Raw genomic sequence first — 27,550 nt, forward strand, 5'->3', positions numbered from 1 at the left:
TTTCTCATGATTTAGGTGCGACATGCAGGGTAAGGTGGGCAATGTGGCATCTCGGGTCATTTCTGATACTCACAACTACTGACTGTTAGGAAGTTGTAAAAATATTCCGCCTTTTCTTGAAAAAAACTGTGGGTACCTCTTGGGAGCAGCAAACATTGTTCTTTTCCATGCATCTTGTAATAGAATCCTTGGCGCTGCAAGTTAAGTTTGGGTTTTCTAAAATTGAGAAGACAAGTTTTGTTCCATCTTTATCTTTCATGGTTTGGGGACTTGGCTGGTGGTCCAGTGGTTAGGATTCCATGCTTCCGCTGCAGGGGGCATGGGTTCCATCCCTGGTTGGGGAACTAAGATCCTGCATGCTGTCTGGCGTGGTGCATATCCCCCCTCAAACATAAAAACATAAAACACCAAAAACTTGAGTGGTTTGACTTAGTTTTCTGACTCAAGACTGATTTTTAGTCTTTTATAAGTACTTTAGAAAACGTGTGGATTATACAACTCTCATTTTAGCATTGAAAATGCTTCTCCTAACCCTAATGTTTATTATTACCCTAATCCTGGTAGTGTAGCAATAACTGAAGTTCAGGAAATGAGATGTAGCCACCCTGATGCAGGGTAAGAGCTTGGTGTTATTGGTAATAGACAGTCTTAAATAATTTTTCAGAATTTTAGTACTCATTATACTGTACTGATTTTGCTTGCTAATATTCTACTTTGAATATGAAATGTTTCCCCCTCAATTTAATTTTATATATAATGGGCTTTGAGGGTATATATGTGTGTGTGTGTATAAAATAAATATATATATATTTTCAATTCAGGTGCTTTATGAATGCTATATGGAGCTCTAGAAGGCAAATGTGGTACTGGGGTCAGAGGTTAATAGATTCAAAGCTGCATCTCTGAATTCCTCCACAGCTGAATTTGTGTACATACACCCATCACTCCCTGTCTAGGTTCAACGCTTATTAGTCTGATATATCAGTGGCGCTAGTGGTAAGGAACCTGCCTGCCAATGCAGGAGATGTAAGAGACACAGATTTGATCCCTGGGTTGGGATGATCCCCTGGAGGAGGGCACGACAATCCTCTCCAGTATTCTTGCCTGGAGAATCCCATGGACAGAGGAGCCTGGCAGGCTATGGTCCATAGGGTTGCAGAGTCAGACATGACTGAAGCGACTTAGCACACATGCATGCATAGACAAATACCCTGGCGGAGAGTGGGGCAAACTGTTATGTCTTTATTTTCATTAGCAGAGCTCTCAGGAAAGGCCTGCTTTATATTCCAACAAGAGAACTTATTATATGTGAATGGGAGAATTCAAAAGGACTGGAGGATTTTTTTTTCTTTAGTTTGCAAAGTGATACACCCCTGTATATATCGTAGATGAATTTCTTTTTTTCTCCTGAGTAACTATCCTACGGAAGCAGTAGAAATTATTTGTAATTTGCATGTCTTTATAATGATACTTTAAAAGCTCTGTGGCTTGGAACCTGGGGCCAGGGCATAGAAACTGTTTCATGGTTGCAAACGAAGGAGTTCCTTAGAACAGGAGGGGAACTGCAACAGAATGCTTGAGGCAATATTAAATTGGGGTGATTTTTTAGAAAGTGACAAATGGTTTATGTTTCCTAAATCTGAGATGGGTTCTACCAGTTCTAAATGGCTGCCAAGTTATGTTATCACTTGCCGGCTTTGTAACGGCCTCAATTATTTCCTTCCTCAGCCCTGTATGATGAGATTCGTCAGTTTCGCAAGGCCTGTGGGGAGGCTCATCTCAAAACCATCTTAGCCACAGGAGAACTTGGATCTCTCACGAACGTCTATAAAGCCAGTATGATAGCCATGATGGCAGGTAAGCGTTTTATATTGAAATGATGGTATATATTGAATGGATGCTTTTAAGAGAAATTGGTAAGACGAAGCATTTGGCTATTAACTGAAAGTGCTAACCACTTGCGGAAAAGGCAATGGCAACCCACTCCAGTACTCTTGACTGGCAAATCCCATGGATGGAGGAGCCACATGGGTTGCAGTCCATGGGGTCCGTAAGAGTCAGACATGACTGAGCGACTTCACTTTCACTTTTCACTTTCATGCATTGGAGAAGGAAATGGCAACCCACTCCAGCGTTCTTGCCTGGAGAGTCCCAGGGGCAGGGGAGCCTGCTGGGCTGCTGTCTGTGGGGTCGCACAGAGTTGGACACAACTGAAGTGACTTAGCAGCAGCAGCAGCAGCTAACCACTTGGAGGGTTTTTTTTTTTTTTCTTGTGGGAGGGGTCAGCTATTTTATGAATACACGTGCAGTGGGAAATGGTCACAAACTTGGCTTTCTTCCACGTTTTTGCGTGGCGTTTCATCACTGCATTATCCTTGTAAGGCAGTAGATGGCTCTCTTGTTAGTGAATTGCCTTCTGTGTTAGTCTTTGATTATTCATTCATCAACATATGTTAGACAGGAATTTCTTTAACTCTGACTTACTCCTCTCTGTGAATTTAAGTGTTTGATTTTTTTCAGACATCCATATCCATCCTGTCTAAGGCAGCCTGAGCTTTTGTCTGTGTTTTATTTTTTTTCTTAAATTTAGGGCAGTGTCATTGTTTTGTTTTTTGTTTTTTTTTTTGAAATGTAGCTTGACTCAGTCTTTGTTTTCACAAACAGCAGGTCTAGCTATTCATACACCCAAGCTTGACACTGATTGCTTTTTCTCACCTTCGTAGGAATCAGGGAATCAGTGTTGAGAGTTTTGTTTTTCGCTGTATTTCATACATTCTTTCCATCCTGTGTGCTGCTATCTTAGGCCACTGTCATTCCCCACATGGATCACTTCAATGGTCTTCTAACTAGTTTCCCAGTCTCTGCTTCTGTCCCCTTTCAATCTGTTCTCCACACTGTTGCCAGAATGATCTCTCAGGAATGCTAATTGGGTTGTGGTACTGCTTGTTTAAAATCCTTCGGTGGCGGCCCTTCGTTTTCAAGATACAATATAAATTCCTTCAGCTTGGCTTTGATAAAGGTCCTTCCCAAGACCCTGCCTGAGCCTCCGCGGCCTCCTCCTTTTCGTATGTGGGGCTCCATGGAGTTACCTGCCGTGCCCTGCAGGTGGCGCAGGATCTTCTGTTGTGCACAGACTGTAGCTCTCACTCGGGGGCTCAGTAGCTGCGGCATCATGCTGGCTTTCTCAGAGAAGGCAATGGCAACCCACTCCAGTACTCTTGCCTGGAAAATCCCATGGATGGAGGAGCCTGGTAGGCTGCAGTTCATGGGGTCGCTAGGAGTTGGACACGACTGAGTGACTTCACTTTCACTTTTCACTTTCATGCATTGGAGAAGGAAATGGCAACCCACTCCAGTGTTCTTGCCTGGAGAATCCCAGGGATAGGGGAGCCTGGTGGGCTGCAGTCTGTGGGGTCGCACAGAGTCAGACATGACTGAAGCGACTTAGCAGCAGCAGCAGCAGCAGCTGGCTTTCTGGTTGTGGCACATGGGCTCCAGAGTGCACGGCTCAGTAGTTTCTCCCCCAGGCTTAGTTGCTCTGCAGCCTGTGAGATCTTAGTTCCCCAACCAGGGATCAGACCCTCATCCCCTGCATTGCAACGTGGATTATTAACCACTGGACCACCAGGGAATTCCTCCCCATGGAGGTTTATTGAAACCTCTGTCAGATAACTTACTATACCGTGATGGAGTGTTGCCTCTTTAGCTGCCCTACTAGTGGCTTCACGTTTGGATGAATATACGTGACTTCCCGGTTCTTAAATTTGGGCCTCTATTGCAGTCACCCTCTAGATTTTTCTACTCATGTACTTTTCATTAAAGACTCTCTCAGACCTAGCGTGGTTCCCTGGAATTGTACTGAAAATTAGCTGACCAGGCATTAATGAAGCTGTTGCTCTGGTTTGCTGCTGTATCCAAAAGATCTCTGCTCTGCTTATTTTATTTAGAGTGAAATCTCTGAAAACCTAAGGATAGGGAAGAATGGAACATTGTAATGAATGGGTCATCAGTTATATTGGTATTCCAAAGGTCCTCAATGATAGAAGATGCTGGAACCCTCAGGAGCCTGGGGAAAGCCCATTGGAGTCTTAGGTAGACAGGTAGCCTCCCTTTTCATGCTCCTAGAAACAGGACCAGGGAGTTAGCCCAGAATGGCGTGATCCAGGTCACAGTGAAAGTGTTTTCATTCTGGGTGAGCAAGCCAACTCTGTACCTATTGCTTAAAAAAAGGAACATTATTAGGTCCTCATGCTTGGACACGTCTGTTCCACCCTCCACTCCACCCTTTGCATCCACAGACAGAAATGTGACTGGAAACATGCCGTCACCTGTCTCTTCCTTTTGGCTCGTATCCCTGTCCATCTTGTTTATCTCCTTCAGTTTTTCATCTGATCAGTGTCTGATACTGTGAGTGATGGAACTAGTATTTGTGATGTGCTTTACTAGATACTTCAAAATTATGTTCCTTCACCTTCACACCAGCCCTGTAGCTGATGAAGAAACTTAAGATGGAGGGACTTGCCTAGGGTCCCAAAGCTAAGTGAACATATAAGTCATTATTTGAACCCAAGTGTTCTGGCCTCAGGTGTATCGCTTTTTCAGTTTTAACTCACCTGTCTCCCAAGGCACTGTGCCAGACCTTATCATGAATTAAAGGCAGTCTTTGTGAGATGTATATGAAAGCATCTAGCACTTCCTGACCCACAGTTTTTGCTTCTCATTCTGTTATGGAGCTATATAATAGAAATGAAGTAGTTTTTGAAAAATTTTTTAAATGAAATATGTGGACTGCCTTCACATTTCATCCTGTTTCTGTATTATCTAAAAAACTCTTTTTGTTTTCTTCAAAATCAGCTTTATTGAAGTAAATTTATATTCAATAAAGTTCAAGTGTTAACATGTACGATATGATGAGTTTTGACAATTCGTATATTCCATCTTCCCAGAAACAGCCTTTCCCCTTTGACGTCAGTTCCACTCTTTTTAACCTTCTGCTCCAGGTGCAATAACTGGTCTGATTTTATCACCATGGATTAGCTTTGCCAGTTTTAGAACATTATACTTATACAGTATGTACTCTTCCTTGTTTTTTCACCTACATGCCTGTGAGGTGTAATACCTGTGAGATCCATTCATGTCATTCTGTGTTTAAGAAGTTTGCTTGCTTGTTTTTCATTGTACAAATATAAGAGTTGTTGAATTTATTGATAATAAGGTGCTTAGAATAGTCTCTTACTAGTCTGATGTCTGTAGGGTCCGTAGTTATATCTCCTTTTTTATTCCCAGTATCACCCATTTTTGTTTTCTTTCCTGTTGTTGTTCTTTGTTTTGTTTTGGTAGAAAATATAGTCTTGCTAGGGATCTGCCAGTTTTATTAATCTTTTTAAAGAACCAATATTTTGCTTTTTTTGCTTTATCATTGTTAAAAATGTTTTCTAATTTTTCTAGTTGTTTAGAATGTTATTGGAGTGTTATTTAGTATGAAATGTTTAATTTCCAAATATTTTATATTTCTATGGATATCATTATTACTGACTTAAAATTTAAAATTCTTTTATGCTCAGAGAATACCCATTTTAAGAATCTTTTGCCTTTTGTAATTAATGAGATTTATGTTATACCCCATTTTATGGTATATTTAAGTATCTGCTTCAAGTGCACTGAAAAAAATGTCATTTATTTGCCAATGTTAGTCGTAATGTTCTGTAAATGTCAAGTAACTCAAGTTGGTTGGTCACATTTTTTAGATCTGATTTTGTTTCGTTTTATTTTGGTCTACTTGTTCTATCAATTTATTAATATCAAAGATTTCTGATCACTGATCACCATAACAAATATAATAGTAATGAACACTTTTGAAACATTTCAAGAATTACCAAAACATGGCACAGAGACTTGAAATGGTACTGATAGAATTACTTGATGAAGGGTTGCCGCAAACCTTCAATTTATAGAAAATGCAATATCTGTAAAGTGTAATAATGCAAAGCACAATAAAATGAGGCATACCTATATTCCTCTTTACACTTCATTTGTCACAAATATAAAAACCTTAGAGCAGTTCCATTTACACCCTCATTAGTCCCCAGAATTATTTTACTATTCTTCTTCTATCTGTTTATAAACCCCTCCTCAAAGTGATGTGATTTTTAATAGTCTTTTGTCTTTTAAGAAAATTAAAAGAAGAAATGTAGGTAAAACCAGTCTTTTGCATGTCATTTCTTTATCTCTTATTCTTCTTGTAGTCTGCTGGTGATTAGTTCTCTCAGATTTTGTTCACTGGAAAATGTCTTTTTTCACCTCCATGTTTCAAGGGTGGTTTGCTGAATATAGAGTTTTACGTTACAGTTTTATTTCTATTTCAGTATTAACCTTATCATTCCATTTCTTGGAATTCTGTTTCTTCCTGTTTTCCTGTAAGTAATGTTTCATTTTACTCTGGCTGTGGCCACAAATATTTCTCTTTATTTTTCTCTAATTTGACTATGATGTGCCTAAGTGTGGTTTTCTTCATATTCATCCTTCCTTGGAGTTTATTGAGCTTCTTGGATTTGTAGGTTGTTGTTTTAGACATTTAAAAAAATATTTTTTCAAATATATTTTCTTCCCCAGTCTTTTTTTCCTTCTGGGACCCAAGTTCCTGAGTGTTAGATATTGTCCACAGCTTCCTGGGGCCTGTTAACTTCAATTTTAATCTCCCCTCAAACCTCCAGCCCCCTTTTTCTGAATGGCTAATATACATGGATCTTTCTTCAAGTTCATTGACCTTTATTTTCTGCCTTAAATTTACTTTAATGCCCATCCACTGAAATTTGTGCTGATGAACATTTTTAGTTTGAGAATCCATTTGTTATTTTTTAGAATTTTAATTTTTCTACTCTTTTCCAATTTTTTTCATTAATTTCATTCATTCTTTAAAATTCTTGAACATATTTGTAATAGCTGATTAAAAGTCCTTATCTGCTCATTTGTATATCTGAATTACCTTAAGGTCTTTATCTTGAGCTGCCAGTTTCCCAATGCCTAAAAATAGTTGCCTTATATATTTTGTTCAGTTATACAGTTATTTATATAACTATTTATAGCAGGAGGGCAAGTCTCATAACATTTATTCTATCATGGCTGGAATTCTTCATGGCTCTTGTTTTCCCATCGATTTAGCATCAAAAATCTTGAAAGGAGTTTATCATTTACATTCATAATAACTTTTACCTTATAATTTTGATAACCATTTCTATGATTATAAACCCAGTTCTCTAAAGAGACAGAGGTAAAAATATATATAACTATGTTAGTCTGGTGTTATACATCACTGTAAGTAAACACTTGGTTATCCAGAGTGTGTTTACATTTTTTGGTCAACTAAGTGATTAGTAGCCTAGTTTTTGGTTTAATCTAGGGCTTCCCTGGTAGCTCAGTTGGTAAAGAATCTGCCTGCAGTGTAGGAGACCCAGGTTTGATCCCTGGGTCGGGAAGATCTACTGGAGAAGGAAATGGTAAACCACTCCAGTATCCTTGCTTGGAAAATTCCATGGACAGAGGAGCCTGGGTTGCAGTCCATGGGTTGCAAGGAGTTGGGCATGACTGAGGAACTAACACTGAGGAATCTTTCAAAATATTTTAGGGGAAGGAGCCATGGTCATGGGAGTTAGAAGACTTGGACTCTCATTCTGTCTTACAGAATTTGTGACCCTTGAACAAATAAATTCATTTCATTATGAGTTCAAATGAAGTAACACATGTGATTTTGGTGTAGCTGTGTGTGCTAAGTCACTTCAGTCCTGTCCAACTCTTTGCAACCCCACAGACGTTAGCCCGCCAAGCTCCTCTGTCCTTGTGGTTCTCTAGGCAAGAATCCTTCTCTGGAGGATCTTCCCAACCCAGGGATCAAACTCGCATCTCTTGAGGCTCCTACATTGCAGATGGATTCTTGGCCACTGAGCCACCAGGGAAGCCCTGGTATAGCCGTAGGAGATAAAAGAAACTGAGCTGGACTCTATTCTGTACTGATCCTAAAGCTTATTGTATTCGTAGAATTGTTTAACGAATCTTACATATGAACTTGTTTTGCCAGCTTTTGACTCTGTCTTAAAAAAGAAAGTTGTAAAAAAACAAATCTGATTCACTGAGAATCATAATTAGATGTGTCATTTTTTTTTATGGTATACTTCTTAGATATCGTTGTCCTTGTTTCTAATTGTTTAATGACGAAAGCTGTAGCAGCCACCTCAGCTCTTCAGCCATGTATGAGATCACTTATTCAGCAGCCACAGTGATCCACAAAGATCCAAGAACCAAAAAAAAAAAAAAGAAAATATTTTGAAAAGATGAAATATATGTGATATAATCTGTAATATAACAATAATGGTGGGTAGCATTTCTTGAGCATTTACTGTGTGACAGGTACTCTTTAGAGGTTTTATTTATATTTAATCTTTACAATAACTCTGCGAGGTAGGTATTCTTCTATGGTAAAGTAATAATTAAATTAAATCAGTTAAAAGGGTATCTTTATTGTAGGGACTTCCCTGGTGCTCCAGTGGCTCAGATGCTGCACTCCCAATGCAGGGGGCCCGGACTCAATCCCTAGTCAGGAAACCAGATCCCGTGTGCCCCAACTAAAGATCCTGCATGCTGCAACTAAGAAATTAATAAAAGCAAACAAATAAATGAATAAGACCCCTCTATTTAACAGAAAAAAAAAAAGGTTATCTTTACTGCTGTTTTGTATGGTCATTATTGCTATTTGTAAATATCCCAGGTATTTCTGTCTTCTTTACATCATTTCCTCTGTCTGTTGTAGCCTTCTCCCCTCCTGATAGCCATTTTTAAAGATTTAAGTGAAGTTTTCATACTCTATCAGATTTCTCTGCGATCTTTTAAAGGCAAAACTAATTGTTCATACTATCCTCCTCCTTGGATAATTATAAATACCAGTAGCATAGTATGTGTGTGTGTATATATATATATAGTTATATATACATTGTGTGTGTGTGTGTGTCTGTGTGTGTGTATAAAACTATGAACCTCCTTGAGGCCAACGAGGTTCTTATCTTACTTATCTGTATTCTTCTGTGATTACTACCATGTCTGACATCTAGGACAGCCTAAGGAAATATTGTGGAATATACAAATGAATCAATGAGAAAGACAGAGATAAAGAAAAGTGAAGACAGGCAAAATGAAATGAGATTAGATTAGATCTAGTTCCTCTTTCCTGATGTGTCACAACTTTGAGGAGTCTGGACATGTGGTTTTGAGAGCAAATTTCTATTTTAATTGAACAAAAAGTTAGAAAAAATATACCTTTGGCAAGGAGATTATGTATACAAAGCATGGCTTGAGCAACCCAGGCATGTGGTATGATGTCTAAAGGGTTTCTTAGGATTCTCAGATAGTTCCAGAGGCAAGGAAAGGACCAAGGAAAAAACGTTTTGCCTTGACTTTTTCATCAGTGAAATTGGATCTTGGGACTTCCTTGGTGGTCCACTGGTTAATAATCCACCTTGCAGTGCAGGGGACTCGGGTTCAATCCCTGGTTAGGGAACTACGATCCCGAATGCCATGGGGCAACTGAGCGCTTTCACAACTACTGAGCCCTTGCACTACCAACTAGCGAGTCCGTTCGCTGTGATGAAAGGTCTCACGTGATGCAACAAAGATCCTGTGTGTTGCAGCTAAAACCTGAGGCTGCCAAATAAATAAATAAAGTAATTAATTAAAATAAAATATTTCAGAAAAAAGAGAAAATGGATCTTACTTTTACATTAGTGGAAACGTGGTGAGAGAAATACAAAAAAAGAAGACGGTGAAGTAGGAGTAAACAGTTTGAAGGGAATATAATCAGGGAAGAGAAACGAGCACCATATTTTTTTCATCAAACAATCCAAGAACAAGGTGATAGGAAGTAAGATAGAAAGGGAAACATGCTTATAGAAAAGAGAAGTCGAAAGCAGGTCATCTACTGCTCAGGGATTTCCGCCCAGCAAATGCACACATTAAGAATAACGCCAGATTGTAGGCATGTGGCTTTATCTTTCAGTAGCCTGGACTGTTCACACACACGCAACAGCTAACAAGCTCTGCTCTGAAGTTATGCTAGACCTTATCTTTGGAAATAATGCAGGCATGATAAATAAGGCTGGAGTAGAAAAGCACTAAAGATGCAATCATAATGTCATCAGGTTTGAATTGCTGATGAAGATCTGTGGGAAGAGTACAAACATAAAAATATGGGGCTTGAGAAAAGCAGACCTTGAAGGGAATGCGAAATGAGTTTTGAACTTGGCTGGGATTTTGTAACGTATAGGAAATCAAAAATGAAAAAAGTAGGAACCAGGGGAGGGAATACTCGAAATGCAACCCAATAAGATCAAAGTAATACAGAAACAATGAGATGAAGCTGAGAAAAAGAGAAGAAAATAGAAGGGAAGCCATTAAATAAATAAAAAAGGGAGAAAACAGTGGGAAATTTGCTGTGACTGAAGGAAACCAAAACCCTAAAAAAAAAAAAAATGCTGTGATTAATAGCAAATTAACATCTAAGACTTTTTTAAAAGTTAAAAAAATTTTAAATATGAGTCAATCCTAGTATAAATGACAGTATAGATTTATTTTTCTAAAGACTGTCATAAGTCACACTGAGTCCTTCATCTCAGGCTGCAAATCTCTGTATCCTAAAGGAGTATTGATCCAGATGGCACGTCCAGACCCCTGTGGTGTTCCAGCCTGTTTTTTTTTTTTTTTAAATAAGATCTTGCCTTTCATAGGAAAAGCATTTAATTTATGAAAAAGTTTGCTTCAGTTGAAAGTTTATCACTGTGGAAAGCAGAAGAATATACATGGGTATTAGGTTAAAAAGTAAAGAATTTAAAGTGTAGATTTATTTACAGTTCCTTAAACCAGCCCTGAAAATTAAACCATTTATAGAGTAAAAACTAATTAACTTGCCATCTTATTCAAGGCCCCAAGCAAGAATAGAACGTTTACCTTAGCCCATCCACACCCTCCCCATCCTTTATGAGTGTAAAATAAAAAACTCCGCAGAAGAGAGGACTTTCCATGTTTGCTGGCCTCCCAGCAGGGCAGGAACTCCTGATGGTGCATTTTGGTCCATGCATGTCATTTTTTAAAACAGGGTAAGTGTATTTATTTAAGCATAAAGCATTTTTTGTGCCTCCTCATGGCTGGACTTCTAGGGAGGAGGGGCAGGGAAGGAATAGCTTCTAAGCTTGGTTTTTTATGTGGAGTATACTAGTCTGTGTAAAATTTTACTATGTGAAATTAAAAAAAAAAAAGTAACCCACCTTATTCCAAAAGTGTATAACTGCCTTTTACAGACCTGGCTTGCTAAGAGAAATCTCCCGGGCAGAAAGACTTGCACATAGCCAGTGCCTAGAAAATGCTTCTTTATGGGATGGGTCATCAGGTACAAGGACATCAAAATATGCAATTGTAAACAACATATATAAAATTCATTTTTAAAAAGAGATCTATATTTTTCTCAGCAGAAGAAGTAGGGATTTTTTTTTCTTAGTGGAATTCTGGTTTATGACTTGGAGGTGAGACCCATAGGTGGTTGCTTGTGTCTCTGAGATGGTTATTCATTTGTCTTTATTTTCTAACATGTTGATTTTTGTTATTTGTCATATGGTATCTGTGCCAGTTACTCACCTATTAGCAAACTCATAAATGCTGTGGAATTGAAATCCTCGAATGGGCCCCTTAGTCCTTTGCACTGGGGAGATACTTGATATACATATTTGGGGTTTCCCTGGTGGCTCAGTGGTAAATAATCTGTCTACAGTGCAAGAGATGTGGGTTTGATCCCTGGGTCAGTTGGGAACATCTCCTGGAGGAGGAAATGGCAGCCCACTCCAGTATTCTTGTCTGGGAAATCCCATGGACAGAGGAGCCTGGCAGGCTTTAGTCCATGGGGTCATAAGAGGCAGACATGACTTAGCAACTAAACCACCACCGTATGTATTTGTTGAATCATTTCGTGAACAAAGGTTAATAAATCTTGTGGAGTAGTTCACCAAATTCTTTTTGCAGTTGTCCTAAAGCAAAGTAGGGGAGGTACCTCCTCAGCATTGAGTGGCTTGGAGACCTGAGGCTTGGAGGTTAGATAACTAGACTGAGACCACACATGGAGGACAGAGCAGAATTCTGAAGGACTCAACCCCAGATTCCATACTTTAGTCAGTGCACCATCCTGCTCTCTGTCCCACCATCAATCTAGATTATGGAAGAAAAGTTTAAGCTACGTTTGACCTTTGGAGGCCCAGAGGTATTTCTTGAGTCCCTGAATGAGATTTATATGTTGAACGGTACTTTTCTATGGAGGACAAGAAAAATAAGACAATAAAAGAGAATGTTTGGAGAAAAACTCTAGGGGGTGAGTGAGTGAGTTAGTCACTCAGTCGTGTTTGACTCTTTTCAACCTCATGGACTGTAACCCACCAGGCTCTTCTGTCCATGGGATTATTCAGGCAAGAATACTTGAGTGGGTTGCCATTTTCTTCTCCAGGGGGTCTTCCCAACCCAGGGATCAAACCAGGGTTTCCTGCATTGCAGGCAGATCCTTTACCATCTGAGCCACCAAGGAATCCCCTAGAGGGTGGTAGACATGAAGGAGCCATGGGAGGGCAAACCCAGAGCCCCACCCATGATAGACCCACAGCAAATCCTTGTTGAAATGAAAGGGAAGATTGCAAGAGAACCCTGAGCTCAAGTAGCTTCCACTGTATCTGCCTGCTCTGCTGATGGTCCCCTGATGATGCACGTGCAGGGTCATGAATATCAATGGCCACTTGCGTTCTGTACAAGGTTCTAGCTTCTTTTTAGATTCTCTTCCTTGGGGGTGCCCAGGGAACAGCTCACAGGCAGCAGTTGAAGTGGACCTTTTTCTTGTTTACCTGAGGAAGGATGAGGAGAGAGGTCAAGGCTGAGGGCCGTATGAGAATGAAGGAGCAGAGAGATACGATGAAAGGGTGTGAGGATGGAAATGGTACTGGAGCATGTGTAGAAGGATGGCCGAGCATGGGATGAGGGAAGTTGAAACATCCTCATGCAGAGTGATTGAAAGGAAAGGGGACATCTTATTTGGGAAGAATGTGAGCATTGGGGTTGTGATATTGTGTTCACATGCTTTTATGCATGCATATACACAACAAGTGGTGAAGGCAATGGCAACCCACTCCAGTACTCTTGCCTGGAAAATCCCATGGACAGAGGAGCCTGGTAGGCTGCAGTCCATGGGGTCATGAAGAGTCAGACAAGACTGAGCAACTTCACTTTCACTTTTCACTGTAATGCATTGAAGAAGGAAATGGCAACCCATTCCAGTGTTCTTGCCTGGAGAATCCCAGGGACGGGGGAGCCTGGTGGGCTGCCATCTATGGGGTCACACAGAGTCAGACATGACTGAAGTGACTTAGCAGCAGCAGCAGCATACACAACAAGGCATGAAAAGACATGATTGTTGTCTATTACCCAAGGACGGAGGACTGGCACCTTACTTTTAGAAGATATAGAAAGATGGATTTCAGCCCAGTATAAAGCAGAGTTTTGATAAAGTCCAAGTTTTCTGGAATTTGCATGGCCACGTCAGGAAGGAGGTATTCAAAGAACCGGCTGGGATGACAGCCCACTGGAGCCAGTGTTGGATACATGATACTCAGCGACCATTGGGGTGCTTTCTGCTTTGGAGGTAAATATGATCCTGAAAGAAGAAACATTGTATATGATCCTTTGAATCTAAATGTTAAATATGATCCTTTGGCTCCAAGTGTTAAATGTGATTCTTCAGCGTTGAGCCTGATACTAAAGGAGAAAAATATTTTACATGCCTGCACACATACACACAGGTTGTGTATGTATGAAATTTCTGGGTAGACTTAAATCCAGGATAGACAGGGCCTGCAAATATGGGATTAATGGGAAGAGAGGGAGGGTATTGGTTTTCTAAACTGCACCCTAAGAAAGTACCAAGAACTGAGTACCTTAAAACAACGGATATTTCTTATCACAGTTCTGGAGGGCAGAAGTCTGAAATTAACGCTGTGTCCACAGGGCCCTCTCCTTCTGAAATCTGTAGCAGAGAATCCTTTCTTGCTAGAAAGCTTCTGTTGTTTGCTGGCAATACTTGGCATGCCTTGTGTGTGTGTGTGTTAGTCATTCAGTCGTGTCCAACTCTTTGTGACCCCATAGACTATATATAGCCGGCCAGGCTCCTTTGTCCAGGGATTCTTCCAGCCAAGAATACTGGAGTGGGTAGCCTTTCCCTTCTCCAGGGGATCTTCCTGACCCAAGGATTGAACCTGGGTCTCCTGTATTGTAGGTAAATTCTTTACTGTCTGAGCCACCAGAGAAGCCTTGGCTTATATTAATAGATGTGTTACTCTCATCTCTGCCTCCATTGTCACATGATCATCTTCCTGTGTATTTCTGTCTCTTCTCTTATAAGGACACCCATCATGTAATAGCCCAGCTTACATAGTAAAACTTTATTTTTACCTAACTGGTTGCAATTGAAATGACAGTATTTTCAAATAGGTCACTTTCTGAGGTTCTGGGGATTGGAACTTCAACATGCCTTTTTAGGGAGCGCAATTGAACCCATAGCAAAGAGAAGCAGCGTTCTTGCCCTATGGTTCTCTTGTTTCCTGTAAAGACCTGAAGAAGTTTTGAGAAAAATACATTGAGTCAAACCAGCAAACTTAAATTCAGGTACAAAAGATTGATTTTTCCCCTCTAAGCAGTGTTGGATGGCTTTGTGGATAGGGGAAATCTAGTAGATATTAAATATTTTTATCTGCAAAAAGCTTTTGGTAAGGTTCTCAATAGGAGATTAATGGCTAAAATAAAGAATGAAGCATTAGGAGATAAATTTGCTTATGAGCGAGAGACAGAGACTAACAGTAGAAGGAAATACTTTTTAGATTGGAAAGGAGTGACATACAGCACTAGCCAGGAATCAGTTTTGGGACCTATGGGTTTTTCACTTTATTTTTATTGGACTTTGTAATAAAAATACAGATCTTCAAACAGTCCAAGACAGAGTGAGTAATACTACAAGCATCAGTAATCAAAAGTTATTCTCTATCATAAACTAAATGACTGATAATAAATACTGACATGAGACTACACAGTGTACCATAATATTATAAAATGGAGCAAGCGATTCTCCTGTGTTCTCTTTTCTTCTGCAAGGGTGAATATTTCTTTATTTGTTTTTCACAAAATATTTGCAGGTTTCTTGGTTTACTTTGTAATCCAAATCAATGAAAAAAATATTTTTTTAAACTTGGAAAGATGTGTTAACTAAGAGAAAAATTGGTCAAAGCAAGACAAAGGTTATATTGCTTCCTTAGAATAAAGAAGTTAGGGACCCTGTGTGTTAAATTTCTCAGTGAGCTACTGAATAAAAAAGACTTCAGGAGTGAGGGGGCATCATTGAAATCATCAGCTTACTCTGCAGTCATGGCTTTAATGGAAGCTTATGCAAAAAAAAGCATTGTTAGAATGATAAAGCTATATATCTGAGGGAGTGAAATATTATATAGTATGGGGATTTTTTTCTTTTCCTTTTTAAAAGTTTTAATTTAATGGCTCTAAAAAAACTGTAAAATTAAGTAATTGTACATGTAACTTTTGTCTTCCCAGGAACTAGTTAAGTATGTGGGAAGAATACTTTTCAAATTGGAATGTTGCCTGCAACTCCTTCTGTCTCAGTTACTAAAAGGTCTTTGCAGATTTCTGTCTGTTTTTTCTTGATTTGTACATCGTCAGATAAGCCAAGAGGAATAGAGCAACTAAACGTTCAAAAATTAACTCATAAAAATTCCAAATGTTTAGAAAACTGGAAAGAATAAGAGAAACTTATAGGATATAGAGAAACTTTTGTTCATCTCAAAGCTTTCATTTTATTAGGTAAGAAAACCAAGATTCAGACAAGTCAGATTCATGAGGAAATTACCCCAGAACAAATGAGTCAAAACACAGTCTAGGTTCTCCACCCAGTTTGCAAATTAGAATTTCCTGAAGAGCTTCTTCCGTAAACTGTTGAAAAGATCCTACCACCCAGAGATTCTGATGTTAACCATCTTGAATGGGGGCATTTGAATGAGTACTTTAAAAAACTCCCTTCGTGTGTCTACTATGTAGGCAGAAATGAGGCCTTTGATCTGGAATATAGGTTTCTTGATGATAAGACAAGAGTCCTTTCCACTCATCTTAGTAGTTTAGAAATTATTCCGGGAGAGAATTACAAATTCAAGGAGAAAAGCCTTTAGCAAAGACAGTTCACAGTGAACAAGCTGACTGTTCCGGTAGTTAGTTACCTTACAGAAGGCTCGTTGGGAACTCTGAACCTGTATTCCGTAGAACAAGATCATGAATGGTTACTTGATCTCCGTGCCAGCCCTGAATGTAGCCGACAGAGTAACTGAAATTTCACACTGCAACAGCAGTTCTGTAGGTCCTAACCAACACACAACAGTGTTTTATGGAAGGCCCTGAATTTGTTTTTCTAATTAGGTCTCTATGAACATTTTTCATCCTTTTTTGCTGCCTTGATAATATTGAGGTCCCTCTTCCCTTGATCTGCAAGGTATGAGATTTAGGACTTGAATGGGGACTCCCCGCCCAGGTCCGAGCTATGCTGGGGAGTGGAAGGAAATGAGAGAGTGCGGGGTGGTAAAAGGGATGGGGTGAAGACAGAGGGGCTGGAGGAGAGACTGGTGGGGAAGAGAAGGGTGAGACTTTCTGTCCTCCTAATACCTAGGGTATTTGTTTCCCTTGAACAGGCTCATCCAGCAGGTATTTTATGAGCATCTAATGTTTATCAGCTGCTGTTCTGGGCTTGGAGGGCCACAGTCCATGGGGTCGCAGGAGTCACACACAACTCTACTATTAATAAAACAGCAACAACATTCTGGGCATTGGAAAAGGAGACGACAAGAGAGAGGGGAGAGAAAAATAAGAAGTAGCGCCTTCCCTTTGTCTCTCAGTCTGGTGAGGAGGTGAAAAAATGGGGTTTATGATTTTCCCTATTGGGAATGGTAGGAGCTGTGGGTACACTTACTCTGGGGCTTCAGGAACATGCCACCCTCTGAGGTCTCACAGAAGGATTCACAAAGCAAATGACCTGCGTGGAGGAGTCATTAGGTACAGAGGAGGAGGGACATCTCAGGCAAAGAAGCTCATGCCCTTTTATACCTGGAGCTGTGAAGAGCATACCATGGTAAGAACACTGATATGATTAGGGTGGAGACGTGGCAAGCGAGTGGATGAAGCGAGTAAGCAGCCTGAGGCTTATGGCTCTGCTATAGAATTTGCATTCCTGTCTGTGGGTGTGGAAAGTTTTTAGCCTTGGCAGTTTATAGCCAGGAAGTGAGTGATCGACAAATTCGTTCATCCATTTCTTTCTCCACTATGTGCTAGGCACTGGGGATGAAGATCAATAAGATACCCTTTCTCCAGACTCCCCGTCCTCCCTTCTTGCTCTCTGCAGTAGTGGAGTAGTGATCAGAATTTCACTTTCAGGGGAATGAATTTAGGGGAAGACCAGGAACCTGTTAGGAGGCTGTTGTCCCAGTCTGGTGACCAGGATGAGGAGCTGAACCTGGGCAGAGCAGTGAGGCTGGAGAGAAGTGGACAGCTGAGGGGGATGCTAAAGGGATGGAATGAATAGTATTTGATGAACGGTTGTCTGCTAAACAGGGGAGAAAAAGGACAGAACAGCTCATAATGGTGCAATTTGTAAGGATAGGGAGTTCAGGGGAAACAAGGCCCCCAAAAGGTGGGGCTTCAGATGGCACTGGTGGTAAAGAACCCACTTGCCAATGCAGGAGACATAAGGCTCGGGTTCGATCTCTGTGTCGGGAAGGGCCCCTGGAGGAGGGCATGGTAACCCACTCCAGTATTTCTTGCCTGGGAGAATCCCATGGACAGAGGAGCCTGGTGGGCTACAGTCCATAGGGCTTCAAGAGTCAGACATGTTTGAAGCAACTCAGCATACAGGGCAAGGCTTTTTCCAGGCCAGGAAGCTGAACCTCTGCCTCCTGTTACAAGGTCCTCCACCTGTTATCCATCAGGGTCCTTGGCTTTCCTCAATCAACAGAAATTGACTAGAGGCCAGACAGGAAATTCAGGCAAGGCTTTACTGGGGTTGATGCTGAAGTAGGGGGAAGGGAGGAGTGAAATCAAGTAACAGGTTCCCTGTTCCCTCTCTGAGTTGGGATGAGGTGGTTCCTTATATGGGGTAAGGGTAGGGATGTGTCCAGAGGTCAGGCTGGAGGGGTGACTTAGGTGTGTTGCTCACCCCTTAGATGCTGTTGTGTACAAGGGTACATGTGCAGTACCCTGCTTTTGCTCCAGATCTTCAGAAGTGGCATTAGGGGGTTTTGGGTCTCTGTTATCTTTCATCCAGAATTCATCCCAACTGCACATGCACACAGTTCTTTTTATTCCCATTCGGTTTCTTTGTATTTTGTGGCTCAAGGAGAGGTGTGTCCAGGTGCAGTTGTTGTCATTGTTTAGTCACTCAGTCGTGTCCAGCTCTTTTGTGACCCCACAGACTGTAGCCTGCCAGGCTCCTCTGTCCATGGATTTCCTAGGCAAGAATTCTGGAGAGGGTTGCCATTTCCTTCTCCAGAGGATCTTCCTAACCCAAGGATTGAACCCATGTCTCCTACATAGGCAAGAGGATTGTTTACCACTGAGCCATCTGGGAAGTCCGTCCAGGTACAGGCATTCCAGCAAAGGGTCCCAGATCCTAGACCTGTCTCATAACCTGTTCGTTTGTCTCCCCAGCTTGTTGCAGAACCAATCCCCCAGAGTCTCACCACTTCTCCTCTACTCTTCTGTTCTTGTAACAAGGAGAAGAATTTTAAACGAAGTCTGAGTAAGGCTATGAAGATAAAAGAAAGAGAAGTTATTTTTATGTTTAGAAAACATTAGCAAGACAAGGCACATAAAGCAAAACAGAGGACGAATACAGTTATTTTAGTGATTCGGGAGCAGAAAGGAAATTCATGCTTTTACTTGAATTATCTTGATGCTTTGTTTTCCTAGTGACCTAAGAATTCGTGTTATAGTATGCTTTTTGTAAAAAATTTATCATCAGCTGGGACATCGAAAGTTAAGTTTCCTGTGTTACAAAGCTGCTAAATTGGGCAGGGGACAACGGGGGAGGCACTGAATAGTCAATGAAATGGGGAAGAATTTAGATCATCCGTGTCACACGAAGCCAGCAAAAGGCTGTTTGTAGAATGTTAGCTGCTATCACACTGGTTTTATATTAACATTCTAGTGAATAATTAAAATTTGCCTGTTTATTTTTTAATAAAAAGGAAAAGCGTATAAATTACCTCAGAGTTTATAATGTTATCTCTAGTCGTGTTCATGGATGTGGCAGTTTCTGAATAGGACTGCGGATGAGATAACTTAGTTAAAAAGCAGATTTTCTTCTGCTTTTTCCCGTGTCCTCATCTCACAGTGTTCATTATTCTAATGCCATTCAAAAATATAAAATGAAAATCCTTAAAACTATCACTTGGAGACATTTTCATTAGAGATGATATTTTCTAAATTGAGTGGTTATTAAATACATTTTTCTGCTGAAATTATTTTTGAAGTACATCTCTCACTTTCATCCTCTGTCCTTATATAAGCCCACACCCAGGCGTGGCTGATAATCCTGTCTTCCCTCTTTGCTTTTTTTCCCCCTCTTTGTTTTTTAACCATACAGACTCCCATGAGGTGATCAGTGTGCTTAGCTGCTCAGTCATGTCTGACTCTTTGTGACCCTTTGGACTGTAGCCCACCAAGCTCCTCCGTCCATGGAATTTCCCAGGCAAGAATACTGGAGTGGGTTGCCATTTCCTCCAGTGGATCTTTCTGACCCAGGGATCGAACCTGCATCTCCTGTGTCTCCTGCATTGCAGGCAGATTCTTTACCTGCTGAGCTATTGGGGAAGCCCCACAAGGTGATCAGGGACTCCTTTACAATTGAATATAGTTTTCCATTGAACCCACCCTTCTCCACTATTGCTTTTTCTGGTTGTTCCTTCAACTAGAAGGAACTAGACTGGAAAGATTCTGGATTTTTATTCAAGTAATCGACCCAGGGAAAAAAGCACCTCCCACAGAGATGGGGGAGAAGGCAATGACACCCCACTCCAGTACTCTTGCCTGGAAAATCCCATGGACGGAGGAGCCTGGTAGGCTGCAGTCCGTGGGGTCGCTAAGAGTCGGACACGACTGAGCGACTTCACTATCACTTTTCACTTTCATGCATTGGAGGAGGAAATGGCAACCCACTCCAGTGTTTTTGCCTGGAGAAACCCAGGGACGGCGGGGCCTGGTGGGCTGCCGTCTATGGGGTCGCACAGAGTCAGACACGACTGAAGCGACTTAGCAGCAGCAGCACAGAGATGGGAAAGAGATTCAGGCTCAGAAACAAAGAAAAGGACATAGGCATTGTGAAGCCGCCATCTGTGGTCTTGGGTGATGTCGCATTTAATTCTCTTAAGGATGTACATTGTTCAAGTAATTCTACACACAAAAGGGATTACTGAACTCCACCAATTTCCAGAGGTGCGGTGGTGGTCTGAATTTGTGTCTATTAGTAGGAAGAGTGTTGGTAGGTAGTAAGGGGGAAAATACAGCTGAGGAAAGACAGGAAGAAAGTCAATGGTATTAGAAGAAGAATCTTCAGAGGATGATGAAGTGATGAATAGGAGAATTTTTTAAAATATTTACTTATTTCTTTGTTTTTGTGTGCACTTGGCCTTCGTTGCTGTGTGGGCTTTCTCCAGTTGTGGTGAGTGGGGGTCACCCTCTAGTCGTGGTGTGTGTGCTTCTCACTGAGGCGGCTTCTCTTGTTGCAGGCTACAGGCTCTAGGCGGGCAGGCTTCACTAGTCGCAGAGTGAGGCTCAATAGTTGGAGCTTATGGTTTCCCCACTGCATATGGGATCTTCCCAGACCAGGGATCAAACCTATGTCCCCTGTGTTGGTTGGTGGATTCTTAACCACTGGACCACCAGGAAAGTCTGACTAGGAGAATATTAACATGGAATGACTCCTGTTCCCAGGGTCAGAAATGGGGGAGAGGAAGCATTTGGCTGGAGAGTCGTTCAGAGTTCAGATGCTTTGGGAGCTTAGAAAGGAATTCCCAGTGTGGACTTTTCAGACAAAGTGTCCCTATCCTTAGTGCCCCAGATAGGTCCAATCAAATAAAAGTAGAATAATGGGCTTCCCTGGTGGCTCAGACAGTAAAGAGTCTGCCTGCAATGCAGGAGACCTGGGTTCAGTTCCTGGGATGGGAAGATCCCCTGAAGAAGGGAATTGCTACCCACTCCAGTATTCTTGCCTGGAAAATCCCATGGACAGAGGAGCCTGGTAGGCTACAGTCTGTGAGAAATGACTTAGCAACTAACGCTAATCAGTATTCTTGACTGAAGAATTCCATGGACAGAAGCAGTCCAACACTAACTTTCACTTCCAACAGTTACTAGGTACTTTATAACCAGAAGTTTATAAGCTCTGAACTGTTGGCTAGAGAGATTCCAGATAGGTAAAGAAATACCACGTAGGAGCCATTGGATGTAACCTTGACTTCATGCATGACCAGGAACCAGCAAGGTCATTGGCAGAGGACATGGGGATACCCCTGCACTTCAGAACCTGCTGCCCTCTGGGGGTATCCCTTTTCTCTCCTAGTCCTTCTTCCTTAGCCAGTCCCTGCCTGTAACTATGTCCTTGTCCTCTCCTGAAATTTCACCCTGTCTTGGGCAAGGGGACAGTCCATTCCTCTCTTCTCTTCCTCTGCATCTGATGCTCTGCTTGGCCCGGGGCTGCTTTCCTGGCCGTGCCCTCCTTTCTCATCTCTTTGTTCGTCCCCTGCTTCATCCTGGGGAAGCACCCTGGAGAGCTGACTTTGGATTTGTCTGAAACATAAGTGACCTAACTTCAGTTTTTGAACTGTTCAAGACCCACTCCTGGGACTTCCCTGGCAATCCAGTGGTCTGCCTTCCAATGCAAGGGGTGTGCGTTTGATCCCTGGCAGAGAAACTAAGATCCCATACACTACAGAGCAACTAATCCTGTGTGCCCCAACCAAAACCTAACATAGCCAAAAGTAATAATAATAATAGATGCATTCCTTACCACCTGTTCATGTGATGCCTTTTTTTTAATTTATTTTTTAATTGAAGGATAATTGCTATACAGAATTTTGTTGTTTTCTGTCAAACCTCAACATGAATCAGCCATAGGTGTACTTACATCTCCTCCCTTTTGAACTTTCCTCCCATCTCCCTCTGCATCCCACCCATCTAGGTTGATACAGAGCCCCTGTTTGAGTTTCCTGAGCCATACAGCAAATTCCCATTGGCTATCTATTTTACGTATGGTAATGTAAGTTTCCATGTTACTCTTTCCATACATCTCACCCTCTCCTCCCCTCTCCCCATGTCCATAAGTCTATTCTCTGCGTCTCTTTCTGCATTGCTGCCCTGTAAATAAATTCTTCAGAACCATTTTTCTTGATTCCATATTTGTGCATTAGAATACGATATTTATCTTTCTCTTTCTGACTCACTTCACTCTGTATAACAGGTTCTAGGTTCATCCACCTCATCCACATGCATTCCTTTTTATGGCTGAGTAATATTCCATTGTGTATATGTACCACAACTTCTTTATCCATTCATCTGTTGATGGGCATCTGGGTTGCTCCCATGTTCTAGCTATTGTAAATAGTGCTGCATGTGATGTTTTTTTTAAATATAGTTTCTTACATTGGTTTTGTAGGACTGCTGTGATAGTACCACACAGAGTGACTTAAACAATAGGAATCTAGGCAGCCTGGATGGGAGGGCAGTTTGGGGGAGAATGGATACATGTATGTGTGTGGCTGAGTCACTCTGCTGTGCAACTGAAATTCTCACAGCATTGTTAATGGGCTGTACTCCAATATAAAAGAAAAAGTAGAAAAAAAAAAGAACTCTATTTTGCAGTAGTTGTGTACAGATGTGAGAAATGGACCATGAAGAAGGCTGAGCAATGAAGAACTGATGCTTTTGAATTGTGGTGTTGGAGAAGGCTCATTGAGAGTCTCTTGGACTGCAAGGAGATCCAACCAGTCATTCCTAAGAGAAATAGACCCTGAATGTTCATTGGAAGGACTGATGCTGAAGCTCCAATATTTTGGCCACCTGATGTGACATGTAGACTCATTGGAAAAGACCGTGATGCTAGGAAAGGTTGAAGGCAAAAGGTGGAACAGGATGTTTATGCATGCAGACTTCAACAGCTGTGGCTTGTAGGCTAAGTAGATGTGGCTCCTGGGCTCTGTAGCATAGGCTGAATAGTTGTGGCACAGGAGTCGAGTTGCTTTGCGGCATGTGGAATCTTTCTGGATCAGGGATCGAAGTCAGGGTGCCTGCATTGGCAGGTGGATTCTTCACCACTGAGCCACCAGGGAAGCCCTCCAATTTTAGCTTGTAAACACTTCAACTTTAGTTTCTTCCTCCATATTTTATTCTCTTGAGCTCCCAGTATTTTCTGTCTGTTGATAAAAATGGTTCCTTTCTCTCTGCTTCTTTGGTAACTTCTTCAGACAGATTGGTTTATAGAGGTGTCATTTGCTAGTCCTCAGAAGTTACTTTTCTACCAGAAATCTCTGATGTTCAGTGATTTTGCACTTTTGAGCTTTTCCTAATAATTCCTACCAACTTTCTCAAATCACTGCTCACCTCCTACTTTTCCTTCTACGTTTTATTTAGTTGGACTTTGACTCCTGTCATCCAGTGTGGATGGAGAGTTAGTGGTCCAGATAGACATAGCTGGTAGTTCCTTGAGATCTCAGCCAGGCAGAGCAGAGCATGTGTAGGGGGCGATACTTTGTGTCTTTGGCTGCAGAGAGTGACTGCAGAGAGAGAGAGACATTAACAGATGTAGTGTACCATTGAATTTCTAAGTCAGAAGAGTGAAAGCAAATAGTTACAGATAGCATGGAAGTGAACGGTGATGGCTCAACTAAATAAGGAGTTATTTTTCTCATAAAACAAGAAGTCTGGAGGTGCAGCCAGCTACTGCTGTTGGCTCATCATCATTGTCTAGATTGGTACCTCAGTTATTGGCTTGATGTTTCCCTCATGGTTGAAAGATGGCTGCCAGAGCTCCGGTCATCACATTTACATTAAAAATTGGAAGAAAGCAATGTCAGTGCCACTTCATATGGAAGGAAATAGTTGAATTGGGCTAGGTAGGATTTTGGCAGGCAGAAAAGAAGGAGGGTATGAGGTTGATAAGGCAGAGGATGTTTTTGCAAAACAATAATGAGTCTGGTTTAGAAGGCAGAAGTGTGCAGTGGTGAAAAGCCTGGACTTTGACTTAGAAAAAGCTGTGTTAAATTCCATTCATGAGACTTAAAAACTGTTATCCTAGGTTCCTCAATATCTATAATCCCTTGTTTCATCATTTGTAAATGGAAATAGTAAGAATAACCTGCCTTCCTAGCTGTTGTGGAGATCAGATGAGAATAGATACATAAAGCCAAGCACCTAGTGAGTTCTTAGCAAAATAAAAGACCCCTCTCCTCCTGTTGTTATATTATCATCATCAGAATTAGCTAGAGTCCAAGATACTCTAGGGTGGGCAGAAGAAGGGAACAATGGAATATTTGGCTAAATATAGGCCCTGGAGAGTGGAAATTTTAAGATTTTACTCTTTAAGCAGTTGAAGGTTATGAAATGAAAAATGCCACCATCAAACCTGTCTTATCTGTTCATTCCATATTTCAACAATTTGTAGGGCTTCATACTTAAAAATTTTTGTGCTCTTTTGTTTCCATGTATTAAATATAAACACCTGGGCCAAGTCAACCCAGAGAACCTTCTTCTTTCTCAAGAATAAATTGATGGTATTTGTGACAGAAGCACAAGTAAATGGATTGTAGCATAAGTTGACACTGTTTGCTGTCTCTAACCTAGTTTTCTAAATGCCTTTTTCCCTTATAGGTTATCATTGTGAATCCCATTTCCCGTTTTTGGTAATCAACTTAACAGCTGAAATTTTTTCTTCACTGAGGTTTTACATTTTAAAGTTACCTATATATTCACTTTGAATTTTGACATTTAATAACTCCCCTGAAATACCTAGGAGAAATTACATCTATGATAAAACATGTACTTCAGAAGGAGGGAATAAATGCCACACTCAAGGCAATTATATAGGCAGTATTAAAACCATTAAATATGTATTGAAATTTTAAAATATAGGTTTAAAAGGAATGTAAATGAAGACCTCACTTATACATATTGAGAAACTATTTCTATTCTGTTTGTGGGGGGAGGGGAATCTCCTAAAAAACCAGTAGCCTTAAATCAGACCTATTAGTTTTATAATAGGGAGTTCTGTGAGAGACAGATAAAGCCTGTGTGTTAAGTGTGTAGTGTAAGCTATTTGTTTGAAACAGCTTTCTTACCGTATGGGTATATACAATTTCTACTTGAGAATTTTAGAAAAGGAACGTATAGCCCTTCTGCTATAAGGGAAATACAGGATATGAGCATATGTATTTATTTATTCACTGGCAAGTCAGTGCCTTGAAAAAAAAAGTGATTTTCAAGGAGATCTTAGATGTTGTTGTTGTTCAGTTGATAAGTTGTGTCTGACTCTTTGCGACCCCATGAACTATACCACGCCAGGCTTCCCTGTCCTTCACTATCTCCCAGGGTTTGCTCAAACTCATGTCCGTTGAGTCGGTGATGCCATCCAACCATGTCATCCTTCTGTTACCCCCTTCTTCTCTTGCCCTCAGTCGTTCCCAGTATCAGGGTCTTCTGAGTCAGCTCTTGGTATCAGGTATCCAAAGTATTGGAGCTACAGCTTCAGCATCAAGTCCTTCCAATGAATATTCAGGGTTGATTTCCTTTAGGATGGACTGGTTTGATCTCCTTGCTGTCCAAGGGACTCTCAAGAGTCTTCTCCAGCACCGCAGTTTGAAAGCATCAGTTTTTCAGTGTTCTTTATGGTCCAACTCACATCCACACATACTACTGGAAAAACTATAGTTTTGACTATATGGACCTTTATTGGAAAAGTGATGTCTCTGCTTTTTAATACACTGTCTAGAGAATCCCAGGGATGGGGGATCCTGGTGGGCTGCCGTCTATGGGGTCGCAGAGTCAGACACGACTGAGCGACTTCACTTTCACTTTTCACTTTCATGCATTGGAGAAGGAAATGGCAACCCACTCCAGTGTTCTTGCCTGGAGAATCCCAGGGACGGGGGAGCCTGGTGGGCTGCCCTCTATGTGCACAGAGTTGGACACGACTGAAGCGACTTAGCAGCAGCAGCAGCAGCAGCAGGTTTGTCATAGCTATTCTTCCAAGGAGCAAGCATCTTTTAATTTCTTAGATGAGTTCTGATTAATATGTAAAATGGGTCCAGCGGGCAGGTACGTAGTATTTACTCAGGACTTTTGCACAGTCTGGGTCAGAACCGTTCTTCCTCCCCAGTTCACAGACTTCTTTTTCCTCCTCCTTCCTTGCCTTGTGTGTTTTTGAGAATTTGTGAATGACCCTAACACCCTGATGGTGCATATTACTTGGCAAAAGTTTGTGGTGACCTGTCCCAGTGGTGCCCTTACCCACGGATGAGATCTGCTAGGCTCTGTTACTTCTTCCTTTGCCAGCTTGTTTCTCTTTTGTTGAGGACTCAAGGTCTCTAGTGGTGGCTGAGGGAAAAGAAATAAAGATAAAAATGAAGGCGTGACTAGTTGAAAAATAGTGAGAATTTTAACTTGAAAATGATTTGTGAATGATCAGAGGGCAGCATTGTCTTTGTAAGTAGTTGGTAAGTGGTCACTGCATAACCCAGACGGTTGGCCAGAGAGCTCCACACATAAATACTTCCCGTTCAGAGCTTTTCAAGGTTCACCCATCTCTGGATCTGCTCTTGGGAAGCGTGTGAATCTCCAGGTACAGCGAAACAATCATCTAGAGATAAAAACACCCCTCAGGAAAATTAACACAACTTCTTTTATGAAAGACAGGTCACTATAAAAAAGTCACTCTACTTACTTATCATCAATTGTTGGGGGAAAAAAAGATTTATGATGACATTGAGGTATGATAATCTCAAATATGTTCTGCATTGTTTTTTAGAAGCTTTGTGTTTAAAATTCATAGCACTTTCTAATCCTGATAAAGTAGTCTAATTTTCTCACTCGCTTTTGTTCAGTAAAATGTATTTCTAAATCCATTTTAAGCAGCGATTTCTTCAATTTGAGTAATTTTCTCTCGAGTTAATAGATTCCACACAAGCATACCTGACTTTTAATGTTAATATACACTATATATTCCAAACTTGCTAGTGACAATAGAAAGCACAATCAGAAGGAAATTCGGTTGTTTAAAGCATATCTAGCTTGTTATTTTGTTAAAACTCTTCTTCATTTTACTCTTTTTTGCCAAAGTATAGTGATACCGAATCACATTTTACCCTTTATTGAGGTTTCGTCTGCCTCTTCCCTC

The 27,550-nt window shown here is 41.0% G+C and overlaps 1 protein-coding gene across 1 annotated transcript in view; it reads left to right on the top strand.

The window, feature by feature from the left end:
* DERA (deoxyribose-phosphate aldolase) overlaps nt 1-27,550 on the top strand; it is a 116,011-nt gene that overhangs the window by 59,419 nt on the left and 29,042 nt on the right. Inside the window, exon 6 of the mRNA XM_055571140.1 lies at nt 1,729-1,857. Within this exon, the coding sequence (XP_055427115.1) occupies nt 1,729-1,857 (129 nt within the window). The remainder of the gene's footprint in view (nt 1-1,728; nt 1,858-27,550) is intronic.

Source organism: Bubalus kerabau, chromosome 1 (genome assembly GCF_029407905.1).
Source record: "Bubalus kerabau isolate K-KA32 ecotype Philippines breed swamp buffalo chromosome 1, PCC_UOA_SB_1v2, whole genome shotgun sequence".
In the NCBI taxonomy this organism is placed as follows: domain Eukaryota; kingdom Metazoa; phylum Chordata; class Mammalia; order Artiodactyla; family Bovidae; genus Bubalus; species Bubalus kerabau.